Genomic DNA, 22,032 nt, shown 5'->3' on the forward strand with positions numbered 1-22,032 from the left:
CTGCTTTTGCAAACAAAATTATGAATTATAGCCACGTATAGCTTGCTGTATAGCCTACCAGTTCTGAACTAGTCATCCTTGGTTCAAATCAAGCATCCTTGGTTCAAATCACCATCCTTGGTTCAAATCAGCCACTCATGAAAGTAATTTTCAGCCAACTCCAGAGCTTTCTTAAACTCTGCTGTCAACAGAATACAGTATATATTCACCCTAACAATGGGTGGTTTGATCTTCACACACAGCAACACCATGAATGAGTGCAATGTGTTCCTCTTCCAGGGGCTTTTTAGTGCCCTCCATAATGGCTGGTATTTCATTAGTAGGGACAATAATACTTGATTGTTTCAAGAATTCACTACTGAATGGTGCATGCGGAGTCTTGAACTAGTTTGGGTAACGTGCTATAGAAAATGCTGAGTACTATTATTAGTACTACAGTACTGAGGACAGGGATGTTACAGAAGTTTTTCATGTTCCAAACATTAACTACTTTAGATAATTCTTTTCCGGTGACATCACTACAAAGGAATATGTGCTTTGCCTAATATGTAAGAGAAGGGAACTATTGATCTTGCTCATCTGTATAGTAATCGTATTTGCGATACATAAGTAGATCTTAAAGTGCCTTTTCATTCCTGTAAGTTACTTCTATGTCACTCTGCTGTGTATAATACATCCCATTGATTTTTATAGAGCTATCACCCAGTGAGAAGTGTATGTGAACTCTGAGTACACTGCAGAAGGCTGAAATCATTCATTTTTAAATTACATTGGTGGTTTCTTGGTGTGTAAGTGGACAGTGCTGCATTTTTACAATATAGTTTCTGATGGTGTGAGTTTAAAGTACAAACTGGAGGGGAGTTCTCTCCCCCTCCTCACCTATCCCTACTACGCTTCCTTGTTTCCAGAAGCTGCATGTAAAGCCTTCCCCACTTCCCAAAACAAACTCCTTTCCTTCCCCTTGTAAAAGCAGATAGGCATGGCAGCAACGAAAAGGGGGGTTTTCCACTCTCTCCCTCTGAAGCTCTAGTGCACTAATTAGCAGCACACAATGGGAGCCCAAGGGGGGATGTTGTTCCCCCATCATTGCGGATAGAACAACCTTCAGTAAAACTACAACACCCATGGGCCATGGGTTCCATTGCTCTAGTGTGCTGCTAATGACTGCACAGGGCACTGGAGAGGGAAGGCAGGAGGGGGGACTCTCTCCCTCTCAGCTGTTTGCATCACTGCAGTCATCTGCTTTTACAAGGGAAGGGAAGGGGGGAGTAAGGGTCAGGGCTCAAGGACTGGTGAAGTGGGCTTCTAGGGATAGCCAGGGCCAGTATGGATGGGAAGTCCTTTCCTCGCCAGCTAGGAAAAAGACTCCCTTGGAGAGTCCTTCTCAAGAGATTTGAGTGGAAGGTTTGAAGAGGCCCTGCTTTCCCATCCTTGGCATGTGGCAGTATCCAACCCCCCACCTTCGTGGTTTGAGGCATATCAGTGTGTCATTTTGCCTGAACTGTTAAACCACGGTTGCACTTGCTCTGCAAACAGGGAGTGAAAGCTAGGGTTTGATCCAGAGCTCAAATTATGGGGAAATGTACAAGCCCTTTCTGAAATCGAAAAGCCCCAAGCCCTGATTTCCCCCTGCCACTGAGACTAGTGAAGAGACTACAGCCATGGACAGGTAATCACCATAAGAACAAAGCAAGTTTTGCTTTTTTTTGTTTTTTAAAAGTTAGATTTTATCTTAAGCTAAAATGAAAATCAGTCTTCGGGTTAGAGAAGCCTTTTCACCTATTTAAAGTGTTTGTACTGTTTCTTCAATGAACACTTCAATGAGTCAAGTCGTGGCAGCAAAGTAATTCGTAGCATTTATGCTTTAGGAATTCTACTTCCTACGCTGATTATTTTTTGTTTCTAAGTCATAATTATTCCATTAAATTGGACATCTTTACATCCCACTGTCATCTCTTTATTCTTATCTGTGTTCTTCTACTTTGCCGTCACAAGCATTTTATAGCTGACATTTTCCTTGATTCAGAATATTTTTTTTTACTCCCACGCCATGCTGAGCTAAGCAAGGTTTTAGTGTGTCTTCCAAACCTGGGCTCAGGTTAGTGAGGAGCCTGGATTCTGGCAATGACAAGCTTAGCCAAACCTTGGCATGGCTTAGCTTAGCTTAGTACAAAGACATAGGGGTACAAAACTGGGGAGGAGCAAAATGCCTACAGCCTCCTCTCAAATGTTTGTGTGGTCCTGGTCCTGGTAAGGTATGGTTTGGCTTGCCATGACACGTGAACCAGACCTGTTCAATACAGTCTGCCTGACAAGTACCTTTTGAAAATAATTTACATACATAAAATATTTCATAGGTCCAATTCTTCACAAAGTTTCTATTAAAAACTCCCTAAAGTTAGGGGATAACTATATATTAAACAGGGGACACGGGTAGCTCTGTGGGTTAAACCACAGAGCCTAGGACTTGCCGATCAGAAAGTCAGTGGTTCAGATGCCCGCGACGGGGTGAGCTCCCATTGCTCAGTCCCTGCTCCTGCCAACCTAGCAGTTCGAAAGCACGTCAAAGTGCAAGTAGATAAATAGGTACCACTCCAGCGGGAAGGTAAACTGTGTTTCTGTGCACTTCTCTGGTTTGCCAGAAGCAGCTTAGTCATGCTGGCCACATGACCCGGAAGCTATACGCCGGCTCCCTCGTCCAATAAAGCGAGATGAGCGGCGCAACCCCAGAGTCGGCCATGACTGGACCTAATGGTCAGGGGTCCCTTTACCTTTACCTTTATACATTAAACACAAATAATAGAGATCTAATGCCATTTTTAAAAGGGTAAAATTGAAACGCAGAAGTGGCGTAAGGGAGAACCGGTGTGTTGTGCCCCTACCTGCCACTGCTCCTATCCCCCTGCTGCACCAAAGAAGAAGCTAGGTTGTTTAGTCACAGCTGCTGTCACTCATCTGAACATGACAGCGGACTGCGGACATAGCTAGAAGAGGAAGCTGTAGCATTGGATTCAGAAACTGCTGATAAACTGGAACCTTAGGGACAGTGGATGCTGCATGAGAGGGGAGAAAAGAAATAGGAGAGTTTCAAAAAAGTAGAGAGAAGGAGTTGTGAGCTTAGACACTGTAGGTTTGAGTCTAGAAAGAAGAGCACCAGTCCAACATAACAGATATGGAAGATCTGAGATAACTCAAGGATCAGGGTGAAGAAAGCCATTGGCTTCTCTACCTTTTCTATAATACTGAATAAGGAATATGTGGCCTTCCAAAGGTTGTTGGACTCCATCAACCCCAGCTAGCATCACCAGTGATCAGGGATGATATGAGTTGTCATTCAGCAACATCTTTGAAACTGCAGCTTCCCTACCCCTGCTCTGTAACAAATACCTTCTAGCAAAAAGTGAGTCAGAAGGGATATTAAACTACCTCTTGTCCCAGCAGGGCTTATAAAATGCTTCAACCGTTTCCTATCCTGCTGCTTCTCTGCTCCAGATCATTCCTCCTGAGCTGCTTTTTCTCCCGCAGGTTTCAAAAAGTGGGAAGAAGTAGTTTGAGAGAGTGATTTGGAGTACAGAAATGGCAGGTAAGAAACGCTCTGCCAAATTCTGGCCTCCCAAAGCTCTTTCTGTCTTGGTAGTGACAAACTGTGTACACATGTTTGCATATAGCTAGGCCCAGTTATTTGTGGTTTATGTATAAGGTGAATGGCAAAGCTACATGTTCCATGAGGGGGTTGGGGCTTTCCCCATCTCTCAGCACACTGAGAGAGGACATTATACATCCTTTCCCCTCCAGGCATAAAAACTGATTAGGGTGGTGGAGGACTTTTAGTTGAAAATAGATATGGTTAAGGAGCCATTCTCACCCTGTACTTGCTTAAAGTTGCAATGGCTGAAGTATATATATATATTAAATCTGAAAACAAAGAATGATGGAAATTGCACACTCATAAAAATCAGTATAGTGCATACCAGTTTTCTTCCATGATTCCCCCCCCAAAAAAAATTAAAATCATACATGTTAACATTATGAAAAATAATACAAAATTATTCTAGGGCTAGGTTAATTGGCAATTACTTTATTTGTATAGGAAAAATCAAATATAGTTTAATTTGTAGTGTTGTATCTTAATTTAGCTCACCCAAGGTATTCCTGGGTATTATAAAATCTAGCCATCCTGTAATGTTATTTCCATACTCATTATCACTCTTCTTCTCCATAACAGAATTTATATTAGATGTTCCTTAACTTCTGGTGTGGTTGCTAATTAGAGAAATCTTCTCCTCAGCAAGCTTTTAATTTATTGAATAAAACTGGTCAACCATGTCTCTTCTTACCCTACAGCTGTGTCATGATTTTTCTTTATCTTGGATATTTTTGACAATTCATTGCCTCCAATGTGAATCACTGTGAAAATAGCTTTTTCTATATTATTTATCTCATTTTTATGACATGATTAAAAATTCTCCTTTTTGCAGTTTGCTTTCAGGGTCATGTTGGATTTAGAACACAGCTGAATGCCTTACTTCCATTTCTTGATTTTAATATTTATTACTAGCTTTAAGCAGGGTTGTATTCTTCTTTCTCCTGATTCTGAAAATCACTTAGGGGTGAACATAAATTCAATTGGAGTTGAACTCATGATTAAAGTTATCTAACTCAATTACATATCCCTAAGCACATAATTTTAGTCACTCTTCTAAAGCATGGGTGGCTTTTTGTTTCATTTTTTGTTTTGCAGAGTAGTACCGCCTGTAAAAGGCTAATTAATGGCAGCAACATTGTCATTGACACTCCATTAAAAATGTGGATGTTTATTTGACAAGCTGAGCCAGAAAGACTGCTCACTTTACGGCTTGAATGATTTACTGCCTGATAAGTTGTTCAGCCTCTCAGGTCATTTACTTGGTATTTTCAGATTTAACTGAGACGTTATTTTCAGTTTAATTTGAGACCTGGCCTTTATCTGGGAGGAAGCTCCCTGGTTATCAGGCTGTAAGTGCAGTAGGGCTATAGCTAAATAACCACTGTAGCACTTCTGGATACTAACTGATTAGGTTAGATGTCACCTATGTTAGGTCTGATTTTAAGGTCTCAAAACTTTGGGTCCTTGTTTGCGTTAAGGTTCTTATTACCTAATTCTTATTATAAATTCTAGTCCTTATTCTGACACAATGCCAGCTAAGCACAGATGAATGAGCAATTGTACAGGTTCCAGGAGAAGTGATCACACTTGCTTTGTTCCTCCCTGGTTGTTCTGCACTAAGTTAAGCCATGGCTTGGGTTAGTATGTCGTCCAAACCAGGGCTCATGGTTTAACTCTCCCAGACAATCCACAAGCTGTAAACTGTAGGACAAACCATGGTTGCAGCTTGCGGTTTGCTTGGACAGAACTAAACTATGAGCTGTGGTTCAGATGGCACACTAAGCCAAACCATGGCTTAGCTCAGTGCAGCATAGCAGCAGAATGACCAGAGGAGGAACAAAGTGGTCACAGTCTCTCATCCAGCAGCCCAAATGCTTGCCTGTTCACACTAAGTCATGGTTTGGCTTAGCATTTTGTATGAACCAGGCCTTAGTTTGCATAAATGTATGACACAATGGAAGGGACGCGGGTGGCACTGTGGGTTAAACCACAGAGCCTAGAACTTGCCGATCAGAAGGTCAGCGGTCCGAATCCCCGCGATGGGGTGAGCTCCCATTGCTCGGTCCCTGCTCCTGCCAACCTAGCAGTTCGAAAGCACCTCAAAGTGCAAGTAGATAAATAGGTACCGCTCCAGCGGGAAGGTAAATGGCGTTTCCGTGCGCTGCTCTTGTTCACCAGAAGCAGCTTAGTCATGCTGGCCACATGACCCGTAAGCTGTACGCCAGCTGCCTCGGCCAATAAAGCGAGATGAGCACCGTAACCCCAGAGTCGGTCACGACTGGACCTAATGGTCAGGGGCCCCTTTACCTTTATAACACACTGGAATCCAAACTACATTTCTAAGATGAGGAAATGTGTTTTTCAGGTAATAATAGCATTATTTTGAGCCAGGGTTTGTCAAATGTTCTACTAAGCCAGGCTTTGCAGGCAGAGAGCCCTGGTTCAGTCCCCAGCAGGTATTTGAAACGGAGAGTGTCTTTTGTGGGATCTGTGTTGTTTACTCATGCAAGGCCTTTTTTGACAACACTGCTGTCAAAATGCTATTCTGTATTCACCCTGCCCCATTTCATTAGGATAATTTATCTTCCCATAGAAAATCTGAGAAGTTGAATCAAGTTGTTGCCAACAACATTTGAAGGACGCATTTGCAGTATGAAGAATAGGCCACTGTGGTCTGGTAGGAGGTAGTTAGGTAGATCTCTGGTTTGCAGTAGCTCAGCAAAAGTTTCTGACACCCAGTTATTTTTATAGTAACAACAACAAAAAGGCTCCCTCTTCCTCCAGACTAAGACTTCTGAAAAGAAGCGAGGTTGGGGGGAAACCAGGACTGGATTTTTCTGTGACTTGACTGTGATCTTATTTTCAATACATAACACTAATTCCTGGTTCAGAGACACACTATTCCTTAATTCTGAGGATGTGTCTGCCCCTGTCCTCAGGCTAATATTTTGACTGCCTCTGATTGGTGGCCCTTTGGGGTTTTAGTGAAAAACAAAGTAGCTCTCATAAGCCTAAAGTCTCCCACACCTGGTGGCTGAGCTAGAACACTACATTACTGAGCTTGATGGACCAGTGGTCCCAATCAGTATATGACAGCTTCCTGGTTTCTAACTAGATCAGAGGGGAATATTATATAGACTGCAGATGGGACTCACATGCATATAGAAACATTCCCTGCACATACAAAATAAATGTGTCAGGGGAGAGGCTAGACTAGAACTTTTCTCCCAGGCATTAAGTTGTCTTTGAAGGAGAAAATATTTTATATGTAGGACTATTCAATCATATGAGTCCATAACCGCAGTCTTTGTTCAGGTCAGACACAGGTTTGTCACCTCCATGAGAAATAAAGCCTATTAATCTGATCAGTTTTTATCCAAGGGAGGGCTTAAGATTTTTATAGTTTAAAAACTGACACTGTCCCTTTCCTTTGATACCAATAGGCCAATGAAAACACATACAGTATACTGGGTGGAAAAGTAGCTTCTGCTGCATAATTGTTCTGAACATGCCATTATCATTCACATTGTTTGACTAATCAATGAAAGAAATGCTTCTCTGACTAGGAGATAGGGCTTGTGTTAAAACCTCTATTAAGAAATCTTCAGAGGTCTGTTCATTTGATGAGTCATAACTCAGATTAAAATTTATTTCCATAGCAACTAAAAATCATTCGTTCTTTCCCTAGAAACCACCAGAGCACATCAGTGCATTAATATATGCATTCCCTGTTTTTCTTGAAGATGGAGAAATACACTTACGAGGAGTACAGTTCTGGTTACCACACCTCAAAAAGGCTAGTGTAGTACTGGGAAAGGTTCAGAAAAGGGCTACCGAAACGATCAAGGGGGTGGAGCAACTTCCTTATGAAGAAAGGTTAAAACATTTGGGGCTTTGCAGTTTAGAGAAAAGGCAAGGAAGATGGACGTGCGTACAATTGAGCATGGTGTGGAGATGCCAGCACTGCCGCAAGGTGCTGATGTTTGGGTGAGGGCAGTGTCAGTGCCGCCGGCAAGTTCACATCTTCCTGGAGCAGCAGGGAGTGGGGGGATTTCATGGTAGCAGCACCAAATGGAGTGGATTTTGTGGTCTGTGCATGTGTACCGGTTGGCACCAGCCTGTTAAGGACATACATATGTCAGCTGGTATACATGCACCAAACATGCCCAGAGCTCTACTCAGCACCACAGTTCACCCCACTAAACAAAGCATAGCAAAACCAACTTACATGAATTTCTCAATGCAGCTTTCCACAGAAGCATGATATTTGTTACTTAAAACCCAAGAGAAAAGAGTGGTATATAAGTATGATTTAGTTCCATGGCCTTGTACATAGCCACTGCTTCACTGTGGGTAACGTTCCTGGTTCAGACCTCTACCTGGGTGGCAGAAGCTGTTCTCTGACTCCTAATCCTACCTAAGGTATGTCAAAGTGTTCCATTGAATATGTTTCTGCCCCAAAACAGTGGTCGCTTTGAAACCATCCTCTGATAACCAGCATGGGAATATTGTCCTGTTGATGCACCATTATATTGTGCAAGAGATAGCTAGAGAATTTGCATACGGCACAGTGAGATGATGTTGACAGTTGTGAGTTGAGAAGCTGCTGTGTTCACACTCTGAGAGCATTTCTTTGGGAATGGAGCCATAGTGAATTTGGCATTTTCCCAGTTTCGGGTACCATCTAGTCTACCAGAGTTAGATCAGTATGGGGATTTATGTGTACGTGTGGGCTTCCATCCTGTTTAAGGAAGCTTCTTGTTCACACATGTGCATGTCTTGTGTGTGGCACCATTCAAAGAAAATAAAGATGTTGAATGTGTTGAACTTCATGAATGGTCCACATAAAGTCACCTTTCCACCCACTTTCACATTCAGAGCTCATATTCTATATTTCTATATTGCTAAATTTGATTTCTGAACCAAGGAGGAAGGTTGTGCTGATTGGTTTACGGCTACTGATGGATGGGAGGGGAGGCTGCTCCCCAGTGCTTGATGTTACATTCAAAACGTTTCTGGGAAAGTATGCAACTATGGGTAGCTGATATAGCAAACAGATATACTTGCCTGGTATAATTATAATACAGTAACACTCAACTATAATATCAGAATAAAGCAAGTCTTTCAGTAATAAGAAATTGCATCTTCGGGCAATAATTTGGTGCAAACCCTAAAATGGTTCTGTGAAGGATTTGAAGCTTAAACATTTTGGCTGAGAAAGGGCCTGTGTTTTGTTTCACTCCTCCTGCCTAAACAGTATGTTTCTTAATATGTGGAATCTTGTTTAGTAGTAGATTGTACAAATGAAAATATATAATCAGTGGATCAGCTCTTAAGTTTTTTTTTTAATTAGAAAAATCAACATTAAATTCTGGAATAAAAATATAACAACATGTACTGTATAATTCTCAGATTTTATTGTGTAGCAGAAAAGTGTCTTTACAGTTTGACAAACTGTGTGTAAACAAAATGCTATAATAATGCCAGCGAACCAATACTTTCAGTAAGATTTACAGAGAAAGACAAGTACAATCAGGTACTAACAATAGCATGAAACTGAAAGTTTTCCTTTTCTCCTGCTAATCAAAGCTAACTACCTTCTGTGTGAATTAGGCTCAACTCATATACCTGGGAGTAAGTCCCCCTGAACACAGTGGAGCTTACTGTATTTACACGAAACTAATGTGCCATCAAATCTAGCGCGCACCTCTATTTTCAAATCCTTTAAACCAAAAAAGTATTTGCTGGTGACATCAAATCTAATTTGTACCCTGATTTTCACGACGTAATTTGACCAAAAAAAGGTGTATATTACGTTCGATTAAATACAGTACTTCTGAGTAGCCATGTATAGGAGCTCTGTTAGTTGCTTTGTCCCTATAGCCTCCCTATGCTTTCCATCTGAAACCTTCCTTTTCTGTTTTTTCCCTTTTACTTTCTTTCTTTTTGTTTTGTTTACTGCATTGTTTATCCATCCACCGGCTGACAGTGTCTTTACATCCAAAATGCAAAGCAGACAGATGGGCGCTTCAGGACAGAACATAACTAAGAGCACCAGCATCAGCGGGGAGATGTACACACTAGAGAAGAACGATGGCAGCCAATCTGACACAGCAGTGGGCACTGTGGGGACAGGTGGCAAAAAGCGGCGCTCCAGCATTGGTGCAAAGATGGTTGCAATCGTGGGCCTTTCGCGGAAAAGCAGAAGTACCTCCCAGCTCAGCCAAACCGGTAGGAACAAGACTCCCCCACCTCCCCCCATTGTGGTGTTGTTCCTCATGAGACATAAACTGCATTATTATTATTAACTAAATTTCTAGGTCGAAAAGACTGAGCAAGTTTAAACTTATTATCTTTCAGTGTTTTGTCAAGCCGTTTTATTTAACCAGAACCTCATTCAGACCGGACTACTGTGGATCGTATTTGTCTGCTCACTGGACCGCACTGAATGCAGTAATCTTTTTTTCCCTTTCAGGAAGCAACCTGACTTGCTGGGTTTATATTCTGGGAATTGTTACTAATGGTTCGTGAAAGACAGCTGAAATGCTGCCGGTGCATTTTCTTTGCCTCTCCCCTTGTCCCCTCCCTTAAATGCGTCTTATGACTATGTTCTGCGTTTCTTTTGCTGTGGGATAGTATTTATCATCTTCAAGGTTGTCCATTGTATTTTAGGCACACTAAATTACGACTCTACTTCTTGTTACTTTTTATTTCTTTTCAGCTTCAAAATGTACTTATAATTGCAGTAAATCACCATAACCGGTTACAGGTTAAAGTTAGATCTGCTATTCAGCATTTATTTAGTGCCACCAGATTGTTAGGTGCTATATATAAATTCCAACTTCTGAGTGTTCTAGAGAAGAGGGGGAACATTTTTAAATACTTTTAGACAGAAGTGCAAAGCAGGCAACTGAAAGTACATATCTATATTTTATTTTACACTGTTTCCATTTTTTGTTTAATGTTTGGTTTAGACTGTGTATAATTCTGCCCTCAGTCCTTCAGTTGAAGGACGGATTTATAAGTACTTTTAACAAACAAACAAATCTATAATGAGGTATTCATCCTGCTTTTAGATATGCCCAGGTTATATTCCGGTCTAATCAGCATTTGGAGATTGAAAAAACAACATTGGTGTATAGCTAATACAACGAGCCATATTACCTTACATTGAATTTATTGCACAAGCAAATCATGTTGCTTGTTAATGTGTATTGTGTGTGTGTGTGTGTGTGTGTGTGTGTAATTTGTATTTCTGGACTCCATAGAAAAAGTTAGCATATCTTCAAGAACACTAGAGTACTTAATAGTGCATGTCTCTGTGCTGCCTAGCATTAAGAGAGCCACCCGGGTTTTTAAGGCTATTTAGTTTTAAAGTATGGTGTGAAAGCAAGTGTTGTAGCATCATCTTTAGATAGATCAGGTGAATATGAGTCGTTTAAGATTAAATTAGCAGTGTAATTGTAAGGAATATTTTAAACAGACAAGGTCTCTAGAGGGCAGTGTTACTTGGACTGTTAAATAAGTTCTGCTGAGTTTTTAAGATTAATTTTCAGCAATGCTAACTTCTACAGGTATCATACTGTCTAGCCATTTCTCCTGGTTATGTGAAGTCATATCAAAATACACAAGATGGAGTTAGATAGCAGTACATATCTGTAAAGGGTCATACTATAATTAATGCTGCCCTAAGATCTTCATGTCTCCCACATGTAGATTGCTAAACAGGTGGATTAAAATGCTCATTTTATAAATAGTGCATGCTACAGTTAGGTAACATGGGGTTTTATATTGAATTTTCTTCCCTTATCAGATTATTGGGAAGATATTTATTTAGCGGGGGGGGGGGCGGGGTACAAGCTGCCACTTGGATGAGAAGGGTCTTGTGTGGGTACTGCAATAAAATATAATAAAATAATAAAATGGGGGCACAAGCTATTTCAGTATTAAACTCTGTATTAAACTCCAATGTGAACAAGCCTAAAGACTGTGACTCTTCAGCTCTTTGGTCAAGTTGGCATGTAAAAAGGTAGTAGGATTCATACAGGCTATACAATTTTGCATCCCTCAATACAATGACAACTCTTCCTTTAAGATTTGCCTTTGAATCTCTGCAAACATAACTGATTACAGAAGAACACTGCAGCTTTTTCACAGAATGGCCTTATGGGTTACAGTTCCCCACAATGTACCTTTCAAACATATATCCAAAAAGCTCATTTTGTTTTAAAGAAAATGGTGTGAGGTGTTTTTTTTTCATGTTCCAAGTCAGTTGTTGAGCTGGTATGCACAGCACACAAAGTTGCAGAATATTAATTACTAGTTTACTGGGTAGAACTTCATTGTTAAGTTTTTTGTCAGGAAGGATATTTAATGAAAAGTAAAGGAATGGAGTGCCATATACTGAATGACATGCGCTTTGCATAGTATTTAATATTTAATTATAACCAGGATTGGATTCAGTTGGATGACCAACATGATAAAGCATAATAAATATGATGTAAATTTTAATTTTGTATCATTATACCATCCCCAAATGTCTATGATTTTGGAGAAAATGTTGCCAGACACTAAAATAAATAACATTTATGTTAAGCAGGCCATGAAATGAGCATCTTGTTTCCCTAATGCTCTAATGTTTAAAATAAATGTATAATGTTGTAGGGGAAAGCTCCTTAATGAAATCATTTGACTCTGGCAGATATGTTCCAGAAGTTAATTTTGTATAACTAGCATGCAGTAGCTGATGTCTTGACTAATATGTAGATGTATTTTTTCCTCCTATTTATCACTGTAAAGTTACGTTGCAGTTTTTTAAATTTGTGCTTACAATATGTGTTATGTATATTACAATATACACAACATTAGAAGGGCATATAAATAATACGTAAATATTTTCCAATAATTGGTTGTTGTTTTTTGCACTTCCAAGTTGTGCAACTGACAGTACCTCCTTGTTACCATAACTTATTCCAAGTTACTTGTACAACTGTTCCAAGTTATAGAAGTTTTATAGCCTGCTGATTGGGCGAACTGGGACAGAATAAGCACAGTTCTTTACGCTCTCTAGCACATTTGCTCCAGGATCTTGCAAGCTTCTTTTACTATCTGCGCTTACTCTTTTCCCTTCGCACTTATTATATGGCATGTCAGTATAATGTCAACAAAGGCTGTGTTTTGAGGTAAATTGGCCCATAGTAACAAACAAGTGACCCTGTTCTGTAAATTCCAAAATCCAGGTTAGGAAAATACCTTTATTAGGCCAACAGAGATAGATAGATAGATAGATAGATAGATAGATAGATAGATAGATAGATAAACTGATAAATTCTAATTTGGAATGTTTTGAGTTTCCTGGAGCTGTTCATTAGGCTAGATGGTGAACAAAACACAGAGGTGGGGAGTAAAAAATGTAGAGGATAGTACCGTATTTTTCGCCCTATAGGACGCACCGTCCCATAAGACGCACCTAGTTTTTTGGGGGGGAAATAAAGGGAAAAAATTATTTCCCCCCCAGGCGCGGGGCTGGGGCAGCCCGAGCTTCCCCCGACCCCAGCCCCCAAACAGGCAGCTCTCTGCAAGCCGTGGGAGCCCAGCGGTGGTTCCCGCTGCTTGAGGAGAGATCCGCGAAGCCTGGACGCGCTGAGGTCAGCGCGCGCAGGCTTCGGGATGCCGGCAACTCTCCCCAAGCAGCGGGAACGTTCCCGCTGCTTGGGGAGAGATCTGCGAAGCCTGGACGCGCTGAGATCAGCGCGCGCAGGCTTCAGGATGCCGGCAACTCTCCCCAAGCAGCGGGAACGTTCCCGCTGCTTGCGGAGAGATCCGCGAAGCCTGGACGTGCTGAGGTCAGCGCGCGCAGGCTTCGGGATGCCGGCAACTCTCCCCAAGCAGCGGGAACGTTTCCGCTGCTTGCGGAGAGATCCGCGAAGCCTGGACGCGCTGAGGTCAGAGCGCGCAGGCTTCGGGATGCCGGCAACTCCCCCCAAGCAGCGGGAACGTTCCCGCTGCTTGCGGAGAGATCCGCGAAGCCTGGACGCGCTGAGGTCAGCGCGCGCAGGCTTCGGGATGCCGGCAACTCCCCCCAAGCAGCGGGAACGTTCCCGCTGCTTGCGGAGAGATCCGCGAAGCCTGGACGCGCTGAGGTCAGCGCGCGCAGGCTTCGGGATGCCGGCAACTCTCCCCAAGCAGCGGGAACGTTCCCGCTGCTTGGGGAGAGATCCGCGAAGCCTGGACGCGCTGAGATCAGCGCGCGCAGGCTTCAGGATGCCGGCAACTCTCCCCAAGCAGCGGGAACGTTCCCGCTGCTTGCGGAGAGATCCGCGAAGCCTGGACGTGCTGAGGTCAGCGCGCGCAGGCTTCGGGATGCCGGCAACTCTCCCCAAGCAGCGGGAACGTTTCCGCTGCTTGCGGAGAGATCCGCGAAGCCTGGACGCGCTGAGGTCAGCGCGCGCAGGCTTCGGGATGCCGGCAACTCTCCCCAAGCAGCGGGAACGTTCCCGCTGCTTGGGGAGAGATCCGCGAAGCCTGGACGCGCTGAGATCAGCGCGCGCAGGCTTCAGGATGCCGGCAACTCTCCCCAAGCAGCGGGAACGTTCCCGCTGCTTGCGGAGAGATCCGCGAAGCCTGGACGTGCTGAGGTCAGCGCGCGCAGGCTTCGGGATGCCGGCAACTCTCCCCAAGCAGCGGGAACGTTTCCGCTGCTTGCGGAGAGATCCGCGAAGCCTGGACGCGCTGAGGTCAGCGCGCGCAGGCTTCGGGATGCCGGCAACTCTCCCCAAGCAGCGGGAACGTTCCCGCTGCTTGGGGAGAGGTCCGCGAAGCCTGGAGAGTGAGAGGGGTCCGTGCGCACCGACCCCTCTCGCTCTCCAAGCTTCAGCGAAAGCCTGCATTCGCCCCATAAGACGCACCCACATTTCCCCTTCATTTTTGGAGGGGGAAAAGTGCGTCTTATAGGGCGAAAAATACGGTAATTCCTTGCATTTGCATTGGTTGTAGTCTTAAGGCAGAATGTGAAAGGAACTAGCAGGTACATGGATAAGGCTGTTTGGGGAGCATTGTAGGCTACACCAAGGCCTTCTGGGGGGGGGGAGAGCATAATTATGGCTGATTCCCAGTCTCTGCAATTACAAAAACTAGCTTTTACCCAGGAATAAAGAAAAACTAGTCACTCTTTATATTAACAGAAATGGAAATTAATGTTGCTAGGTTTTTTTAAAAGTCAACAGAAGTCTGATAGAGTATCTTTACCTAGCAGTTGGAAGGGATGTCCCCTAAGAGAATAAAGCGAGTAATAGGAAGTACATTTTTATTTATAAATATTACTGCTAACCAGTGCTATTACATACTGAGCTGAAAAGCAACAAAGGGTAAATGAACAATAATTTTTCCAAAAACATGTTATGCCACATTAGAGAAATACTCAAATTCTAAATATTTGCCTTGTGAAATACGTGCTTGTGACATCAGTACAACGCTCCTTCAGCGTCAGTATAATCTAATGCTTTGAGATGTTTCCATAATGTACCTTTTCATACAAACCAGCCAAAGTATTCATACACGTAGCTATGACAGAGCACAGGACTGCATACGCTAATTCAACTACAGCAACATCTCTTTTAAATTTGACAGAAATGTTTTGGGGAAGTTGTGTGAGTTCCAAATAATGTCTCTGTGCTAGTCAAGCTATAATATTTCTCTGCTTCTTGTTTATTATGTCAAAATGTATTATTACATTTATGTACTGCCTTTCTTCTGTGGAACTGAAGACAGAAGACATAGAGGTTTCAAGTGGTCTCCCATCCAGACACTGGCCAGACCTGCTTGAATTCAGCAGAGTTGCTGCATCATTCGCCTTCAAGTCATGCCTTGACTGTATGTTACATCTGGAAAGCAGAGGGGTTTTTTTCCAGTGTTGCTGACACACCTCATTATGGATTTGGTCGCGGAAATTGATCTGGTTGGCTGGCCCGATCCTAACCACCCCCAATTTTCATGGGCCACGTTAACAGGTGGGTGGGGGAGGAGAAGAGGAAGGAGAAGTCCCCATAGCTTAGCTGTCAACTTACAGATTTGAAAATAAGGGACCAGCAGCCTCACATGTTCCAGGCACTCCAGTCTTCCTGTCCTCCTGCAGTCTGGTCAAACTCATGCTGGTAGCTTCGAGAACACTGTCCAACCAACTTTGTAACCAGAGGGTCAACTGAATAGAATCTGAATCACATGCACCACAAGGCCTATGCAGCCTCAAGTTAAGATGGCTCCCCGGCCTGGCTTTGCACTGCAAAGTTTGCAGCAGCACGTGCAACAACATGGCATCCAGCATTCAAAAAACCCTGCAGCTTGCATTAACTAGCCACACACAAGGCATGCAAGCTCCACCCCCCAGTCGTTCTTAGACTTCTTATTGAGTGAGCAACACAGCCAAGCAACACAGTTGGAGCCTCCCTCCTCCCTGGCTGGCAGGGAAGGAGGGAGAGGAGCTGCTTCCTTTGAAATTTAAGGGACATCATTTAAGGGACATTTAAGGGACATTTAAGGGACATCCATCAATAAGGGACAGCAGCGGGACATGGCGCTGGAATAAGGGACTGCCCCTTCAAATAAGGGACACTTGACAGCTATGAGTCCCATTGCACCGAGTGGAAGTCCACTTTCACTGTGTTGTTGCTTATCTGCACTGGGTGACACCAGTATAGACTTCTACCTATACAAATGAGATCTCCCCTTCATCTCCTCCCACCTACAGGCTCACACCCATCCAACCCTACATCTGTTTCTAAGGCCTCAGACTCCTTTGCAGCAAATTGGCAGGCCATGGCAGGGGGGGCTGCAAAGTGGGGGGTAGGAAAGTCTCATCAAGTTCTCTAGTATAAGATTGGATCTCACCTATTTTATATAGAAGCAGTAATGGAGAAGTACAGTAACGCATTTATGTGCATTCTAGAGTTGTTAGATAGTGATGGTATCATTACTAGTACCCTTGATTAGGTTGCTGACAAAGCAACACTTGCAAATGTCGAAAGAATATGCACTTTCAAATGCTGCAGAATACGGAACCTATTTGGTCCCAAGATTGGACCTTTGTAGTCTGCCAAGTTATTTTTCCTCCAGCATGGTGGCAAAGCCTTTATACAACATGCTCTTGCTTTTTACTGGCCTCAGATTACTTTAGCTTCCACATCAAGTGAAATATACTGATGAATATTTGTGAATGCTCACACAAAACCAAGGAACAAAGAGTCAAAAAGTTAATGCAAGTCTTCCATTTTCTGAATGAAGCTCAAAGTGAACGTTCAGAATAGGAAGCTATGGATCTTTCAGATGCTGATTGTATTTAGAGAAATATGAGTTATGGTACTATTTTCAAGAATATATTATTTACTGCGATACAGAAGGGCATAATTCCAATAAATTAGGGGCAATGATTTGAAATACTATGGTATTTTCTATTTAAAATGATAAAATACATTTGAATATAATATTATAAAATATAGCCAAATAGCCAAATGTATTGTTGCTACTTAATTACATTACAGAGGTATTTATTTCCTGAACTTTCTGGATGTACTTTTTCTAATCCATTTTCTTCTTACACTGTTGATGGCTTCTATTTTCAACATTTATTGAGGTTTCGTCCCCTATTTTCCTAACTGGCAAAAACTGTCACATACTTAAGCATTTCATAGTGTAGCAGCTTGCAAATCTGTCTCTAAACATTTAGTATATTTGCAATTATTGTTGTAATAAAAGAAAGGCATTTATACTTTTAGGTGTAATAAATATGTACAATTTAAAGTGCTGAACTAAGTGATATTTCATGTTTCTAAAGTAAATTTAGGTTTAATAAGTAAGGAAGTAAGTATTGCATATTGTTGGGCAGCAACAGGACTTGGTAGATCTGTCTGCTCCCCAAGCCACAGTGATAGTGAAAGCTCATGAGTGACATGCCCACCAGTGCTTTTGTACACGAGAACCAGGAGCTTGCAAATTTATGAGATATTCAGCCACAAGATAAGGAGCAGATGGGTGGCTGGATAGTGGTTGGTACAGCAGACAGAAATCATATTTGAAATGAATAGAGACAACCAATAGAAGAAGTGAGCAGAGAGGAGAAAGGAGGAGACAAAGCAGGAGGAAGAATAAAGAGGAAGAAGACTAGCAAGAAGGAAAGGAGGCTTAGGAGAAGAAAGAGAGGAGGCGCTGTGGCAGAAGTCCTGCAGTGAACTTCATAAGAGCGGTGTCCTCAGGATAAGATTGGTACTTTGGACCAAATTAAAGGGTGTTCTCTACCCTTGTGAGAACTATGGCAAAGCACAGGTAAAGGTAAAGGGACCCCTGACCATTAGGTCAAGTCGTGACCGACTCGGGTTGCAGCGCTCATCTCGCTTTATTGGCCGAGGGAGCCGGCATACATCTTCCGGGTCATGTGGCCAGCATGACTAAGCCGCTTCTGGCCAACTAGAGCAGCGCACAGAAACGCTGTTTACCTTCCCGCTGGAGTGGTACCTATTTATCTACTTGCACTGTGACGTGCTTTCAAACTGCTAGGTTGGCAGGAGCAGGGACCGATCAACGGGAGCTCACCCCATTGCGGGGATTCGAACCGCCAACCTTCTGATCGGCAAGTCCTAGGCTCTGTGGTTTAACCCACAGCGCCACCCACGTCCCTATGGCAAAGCACAGGAGGAGGCTAATGGGATCTAACAGGTAGTTGGTAGCTGAAAGGCCTGCCAAAGCAATATGTAGGCATTCTTGTAGATCCTAAGTTCCAAATTCCCCAGCCAGGCTAGGACTTCACAGCATCTCTCATGGCAGTGGGTAGAGGCAGATTCCAGGTACTTCCCCCCTAGCTTGGTTAGGAAACCCTCCTGAGTTAGAGATTTCAAAAAGTTTCATTGCTTGCTGTGTATGCACCCTGATACTTATAAAACTTACAGTAAACAAGTGAGCATCGGTAAGCCAGTTTTTGCATTATTTGGGGGGCATGAAGGGGGCAGGTTATAAAGTACTACTCCCTTCTGAGCCAATGGCACATGTTTCAGTCCCACCCCCCAACACACACACACACCTCTACCTGAATTTTAACCTATGTTAATCAATGGCATTAAATTTCTGGAAATTTTACATCTCAGGAGAAAAATTGTGTAGTGTTTATTCCAGATTCCTGTTCAGTAACTGAAATAATTTATCTCATTAACATAGTACACTTTGTAAAGTTCTTTGATACTCAAGTGAAACTATTACGAAGCTTGACATATTTGTTGATAGTAGTGCTTGCGCTTGAACAAAAAAATCTTTCTGGTTTGTGTATTTGGACAGGGAGTGTTTTCTTGATGTCAGTTGTATTTCTTTACTCCATCATATTCCTTCTGGCTGCTGGCACTGAAAAGAGAGATAAATATTCTTCCTTGTAAAGAAGTCTGTGTCCCTTGAAAGATTGATCTGATCTGGAATGTGTTCACCTCCTTCACATTGCCTTGAACATCCAGCTCCAACTCAAAGACTGCAGCTTAATTTTATTTAATATACTTTATTCTTAGGCCTCACCTTCCTGACAGCCCATGATGGGTTACAGCACAAAAGTAAAAATGCAGAGAAGACAATAAATCAAACTCACATTGTAACCCAACAGTCTACTAATATAATTAAATTCACCCCATATACTTTCAACAGCAGGAATTAAACTGCTTAAATAATATGCTTTGAGTTACGTCTAAAAAGGTGTTCATAGTTTGAGGGAAAGGAATTATGTAATTTTGCACCAGCAATAAATAGCATCTCTCTTTGGACATGTGATACGGATTTTGCGCACAGATGATTTCGTTAATATAGCATTCTCTTGGAGAAGGCTGTGCAGTACTTCCTTATGTAGTGAAATATAAAGTGGAAAAGGCTGTTCTAATATATGTAGTGCCCAAACTATTTAGCACTTTTAATGTCAAAATCAGCCCTGGTAACCTGGAGATCCTCTGGCGCTATCTGCTCACTAAGATCCTTCAACAACAGAATGCAGAGTAAGCTCCTAATAAATTATCAGTGGCAGCCCCCACAGAGAGTATAGTGCAACAATATACCCTTAATCCTTGGAAGGGTGGTGGTCACACTGACTTGGACCAGAATGGTCATGGCCTTATCATCAGGTGGAATTCGCAAAAAGGAGTTCTGGCCACTTCAAGGCAAATTCAGCAGCTTTCCACAGCTAAGAATATAGGGGGTTATAGGAGACTGATTGTTCCCTTTTGTGGATGTGCTTATCCTACCCGTCATAATATCTGTAAACTATAATCATTTTATCTTGGTTGGAATTCTGTATTAGTTAGATTATTTACATCTGATTCTGTATAATGGCTAGTTGTTGAAAATGCACTGTGACTATAAAACCTGAGGCAGGTGAGAAGTATACAGTCGTACCGTGGTTGCCGAACGCCTTGGAACTTGTATGTTTCAGCTCCCAAACAATTGAAAACTGGAAGTGAGTGTTCCATTTTTTGGACGATTTTTGTAAGCCAAACGTCTGGTGCAGCTTCTGCGGCTTCTGATTGGCTGCAGGACGCTCCTGCAGCCAATCGGAAGCTGCGCCTTGGTTTTCAAACGGTTCCGGGAGTTGAACAGACTCCCGGAACGCATTCTGTTCAAGAACCAAGGTACAGCTGTATCTTCATATTCTCATGTCCAGATACATGATCAAAAACCTTTGTTCTGTTGGTTATTGTAAAGGAATGCAGCATAAAGTGGATGGAGTGAAGTCTTCAGCAATACTGAGATGATCCTTAGTTTGAAGTATTACATGAATGCTCCTATTTTCACTTGTCAAATGTTGTAGAGTATGGCACAGTTATTTCTAGAAAAGTTGCATGCTGTTTGTTACCCTTTTCTAGTTTTCCTTTGTTCCTATTTTTTCACCCTTCAATTAGGGCAAATGAGAGCAGCTGTCAAAGCACCATGGAGAGCTCCTATTGAGCAACTTTCATTGAGGGATGGAAGTGAACTGTGGCCTTTTGAGCTGCTGCCCACCCTTCTCCTAATCTCCTCCTGCTATTGCACTGGCAAGGTGGTGTGAAAAACACTCAGGACTAGGGGAAAGTCCCTCTGATGTGCTGGGGGATTTGGTTCAGTGGGCTCCTGCCTATCAGTGGACCCATGATTCCTACCTGATTCAGTGAACCCCTGATCACTCTCATCTGGCTCAGACCCAGAAACCTGTTTCAGCCCCTCAACTGATGGTGCTGCTGTATCTGACTCAAGTGTCCCGATCACTCACTGGGCTCCAGGGTCAAGATTGCTTTGTTGCAAATAAAATGTAGCACATATTATTATGGTTCATTTGACACCCCCCCCTTTTGAGCCTGTGAGAATTTCTGGAATGATACACATCTCTTAGCAAGTTGTTTTTCATCTTGCTTTAGTCCATGCCAGCAGCAGATACAGAACAGAACCTCCCTGGTAACCAGTTGCAGTGACTAAGCAGAGCTCTTCTGAGCACTGAGTGCATGAGAGGGAAGCTTAGATAATAAAATTATTACAATTAGGAGAAGCACATGTACTGCATAAGAAAAGAGGGTAATGTTCGCTGAAAAGAGAGTAATGTTATATGGATCAATACATTTAGTGGAAGAGGGGAGGGCATATTACATGTGACTATGCCCTTCCGTTTGATAAAAGTCATTTACAAAAGTAGTTTTGTAATCACATCATATGATTTGTTTGTTTATATCACAGAGTTAATTTTCTACCAGTTTCCTAAACATAAGAATACAGCTGAGGTACCGATTATTAGTTTTTAACCAGTTTGTTTTGAATATCCACAGTGGGAGGATTGAGAAGTCTGCTCAGTTATTTTTGCGGGTTAATTTATTGGATCCTTGATCACCGTCCTTGTCTCTGCTAGATCTCCTGGCAGCCTTTTATGCAGGAATAATTGTAAATGGCACTGTCATCATGCTCAAATATGGAATTTTAGTTTATGATTCTCCTCAGGAACTAGCAAACATTGTTAAGTTGAATCTTTAGCTGATTGATCGTCCAGAACCTTTATGTCCATGGACTCTTAAGCATTAAGAAACGTATCTCCAGAGAGCCCTGGAGACATTACAACACTCTTCACTGAAGAATGCCCTCAATATGTTTTGGATTACAATTCCAATTTTGGACTACAATTATAGTCCAAAATATCTGGCTGGCAGGCACCAGGTTGGCAAAATTCGGGTTAGAGTCTGCTGTTACCTTTTTGTAAAGATGGACAGAAAACTAGTTTGCTTGCCCTTGTTTTTTGTGTGTGTGTGGCAAGAGTCTTAATTCTCTAGTTCTTACCACTATGTAGTATGCCTGAGTTCTTCATTAGGTGGTGTGGTTGATGCCCTGTCACTAGAAATTAATTATCCCATCAT

General features: G+C 42.5%; 1 protein-coding gene across 24 annotated transcripts in view; it reads left to right on the plus strand.

Annotated features, from left to right (window-relative positions):
• RIMS2 (regulating synaptic membrane exocytosis 2) overlaps window positions 1–22,032 on the plus strand; it is a 372,071-nt gene that overhangs the window by 322,487 nt on the left and 27,552 nt on the right. For 15 of the 24 annotated variants that reach the window (XM_082235402.1, XM_082235412.1, XM_082235413.1 and 12 more), the window contains one exon: window positions 9,636–9,877. The exons of the other annotated variants lie outside the window; for them this stretch is intronic. In XM_082235402.1, the coding sequence (XP_082091528.1) occupies window positions 9,636–9,877 (242 nt within the window). The remainder of the gene's footprint in view (window positions 1–9,635; window positions 9,878–22,032) is intronic. 24 annotated transcript variants of the gene reach the window in all.

Source organism: Podarcis vaucheri, assembly GCF_965113315.1.
Source record: "Podarcis vaucheri genome assembly, chromosome: 8".
Lineage (NCBI taxonomy): Eukaryota > Metazoa > Chordata > Lepidosauria > Squamata > Lacertidae > Podarcis > Podarcis vaucheri.